Here is a 2,337-nt window from a genome sequence, read left to right on the forward strand (position 1 = left end):
CCTCCTCCCCTCGGTGCTGCAACCGAGAGGGGGTCCCCGTCCCACCGTGCTGACAGGGTAACACCTATCTACAAAGGGGGGGTGACCCAGGGGTGCCGGGGGGGGTGGTCCACACCCCACATTCACATTATGTCATCCAGGAGGTTGGGGCTGGCCACCCAGTCGAGGGTGCGGGGCTCAGAGGCTGCCATGATCATGCACATGAACTGTTTGCCCGTCCTCTTGTCAATGGGGTAGATGGTGGTGGGGGTGAAGCGTTTGTTGCTCTCCACGAAATCGCAGAGCTGCTCGTAGACGGCGGGGAACTCATGCCGTAGGAAGACGCCGCGGATGCGCAGCTCCCGCTGGATGTTGATGAAGCAGACCTCCCGCGCCTTGCGGCCCTCCTCCCCCTCCTTGTCGATGTCCGCTGTGCCGGGCGGCGGTGTCAGGATCAACGTCTCCATGTCCCGCTCCTTCTTTAGGATCTTCTTCTCGGGGCTGGAGGAGGCTAAGGCCACCTTGGCATATTTCCTGACAGTCGGCACCTGCGTCTTTGGTGATGGCCTCTCTGGCACTTTTTGGGTGACGGCCACAGTTACATTCAGGAGGAAACATTCGTCAGGGTCGTACTGGTTGCCAGTCTCCCGCAGCTCCCGGGCGTACTCCCCCAGGTTGTCTGAGTAGCTCTCCAGCTCCCGCAAGGACAGGTAGGTGGGGGACATTAGCAGGCTCTCCAGCCCAAACTGGAGGAAGTTCTCGGCCGAGCCGGCATTGGGGAAGCCCAGGAAGAGGACACCACGGCCACGGGAGAGGTAGCCCACCTTGGCGATGCGCGAGAAGGCCTTGTGCACCTCGGCGTTCTCCCGGCAGAACTGCAGGACATGGCGGCAGACACTGCCCACACGCCCGTAGACGCAGCTCTCCTTGTGCGTGTCCCAGTCCTCGCGGCGGCAGTGCCTGGAGCAGTAGTAGGTGTAGCAGCTGTGGCATGACTTGAAGTAGAGGCAGGCGTTGAACATGGTCTCCGTCCGCCGGCACTTGGCGTTGGAGCACATCATCATGTCGTCCTCCTCCGCGCTGAGGTCGGGCGAGCAGTTCTCCGGTGACTTCTCGAAGGGGCCGACGGACAGTGGGGCGGGTGGGGGGCGCGGGGCGCTGGCACGGGAGCTAGGACCTGGCTGCTCCTTTGTGGGTCGGGGTCCCTCAGGCACGCCGGGGGGCATCCTCCTGCCCTCACCCCGCCGGGGGGGCCCCGGAGCACTGCTGCTCAGGAGCTGCTTGAGCTGCTCAGCGAGGCTGTCCCTGTCCCCAGCGCGGTGGCCCGGTGCTGGCTTGTAGTCGATGACAAGGTCGGTGATGAGCTCATCCAGCTGCTCCAGGCTGCGCTGGCGCCCTGAGCTACTCTCCCTGGGCATAGGCTGCGGGGCGCAGGGCGCGGCGTAGGGGCCACGCTCCCGCCCCGCATCCAGCATGTCCCAGCTGGCCGAGCGCCTCTCACTCCTGCCCAGCCCATCAGCACGGATGTCGTTATCGGTGATGGTGATCTCTGGCGTGACGTACCAGGAGCGGCCCGGGGGACCACGTCCACCGTCAGCGTGCACCCTCTCGAGGATGGAGCTCTCCGAGAGAGACAGGGCAGCGTAGCGCTTGGGTGAGCTTGAGAGGTTGATTACCACTGGCTGCCGGCGCTCCTCGGGGGATAAGGCACGGTGCTGCTCCTGGGCGAGCAGGTTCTCGTAGCTGCGCCCGCGCTGCAGGACCTCCTCCCTGCGTGCCGCTGGTGCCAGGATGTTATCCCAGGATTTGGAGTAGTGCTGGCTCTCCCGGCCCAGCCGTGGGGGGGTGACGCCATAGCTGGCATGCCAGGAGGAGAGCATGGCCTCGCGCCCAGCCGTCTGCGGGGCGAAGCGTGACACCTGCAAGGTCTGGTAGGGCAGTGCGCCTCGTTCGGGGCAGTACCAGTCACCAAAGTGCAAGGGCTGAGTGCTGCGGGGTGGGGGGCATGTCCGCGACAGCACCTCCCGCTCCCGGTACTTCCCATAGTCCTCAGCGTAGAATACCCGGGCAGAGGAGCCGAGGGCCGGGTACGTCCGGGTGTCCTCAGCATAGAGGGTCTTGACGGGGGTGCTGCGGGGGGCGTAAAAGCGGGGCTCGTCCCCATAGAAGGTGCGAGTGGGCGCCTCCTGCACCGGGTAGCCCCGTGCCTCCTCCACGTACAACGTCCGGGGGGGCACCGTGTGGACGGCAGCTTTGGCCGGGTCCTCAGCGTAAAAGTGCTGGGGGATGCTGTGGCGGGCAGGGTAGGGGTAGCTGGCGTAGCCGGAGCTGCGGAGAGGCATGGCGGGGCTGGGGCAC

The 2,337-nt window shown here is 65.6% G+C and overlaps 1 protein-coding gene across 1 annotated transcript; it reads right to left on the reverse strand.

Moving 5' to 3' along the window:
• Positions 1–122: 122 nt before the first annotated feature.
• Positions 123–2,321, reverse strand: LOC104291107 (chromosome unknown open reading frame, human C9orf172). The gene is made up of 2 exons (XM_009890306.1): positions 1,137–2,321; positions 123–1,079 (listed from the first exon to the last, which is right to left on the reverse strand). Exons 1-2 carry the CDS (start codon positions 2,319–2,321, stop codon positions 123–125), a joined length of 2,142 nt encoding a protein of 713 aa, XP_009888608.1.
• Between the last annotated feature and the right edge of the window lie 16 nt (positions 2,322–2,337).

The sequence above is a fragment of the Charadrius vociferus genome, unplaced genomic scaffold, assembly GCF_000708025.1.
Source record: "Charadrius vociferus isolate BGI_N301 unplaced genomic scaffold, ASM70802v2 scaffold398, whole genome shotgun sequence".
Taxonomy (NCBI): domain Eukaryota; kingdom Metazoa; phylum Chordata; class Aves; order Charadriiformes; family Charadriidae; genus Charadrius; species Charadrius vociferus.

Bases quoted from the DNA above. Each gene is read 5' to 3' on its own strand.
- LOC104291107 (XM_009890306.1), bottom strand. From the start codon at position 2,321: ATGCCTCTCCGCAGCTCCGGCTACGCCAGCTACCCCTACCCTGCCCGC. The intron at 1,080-1,136 runs GCCCCGCGCCCC...AAGTCACCGGAG, and splicing joins GTCCTAGCTCCCGTGCCAGC to AACTGCTCGCCCGACCTCAG.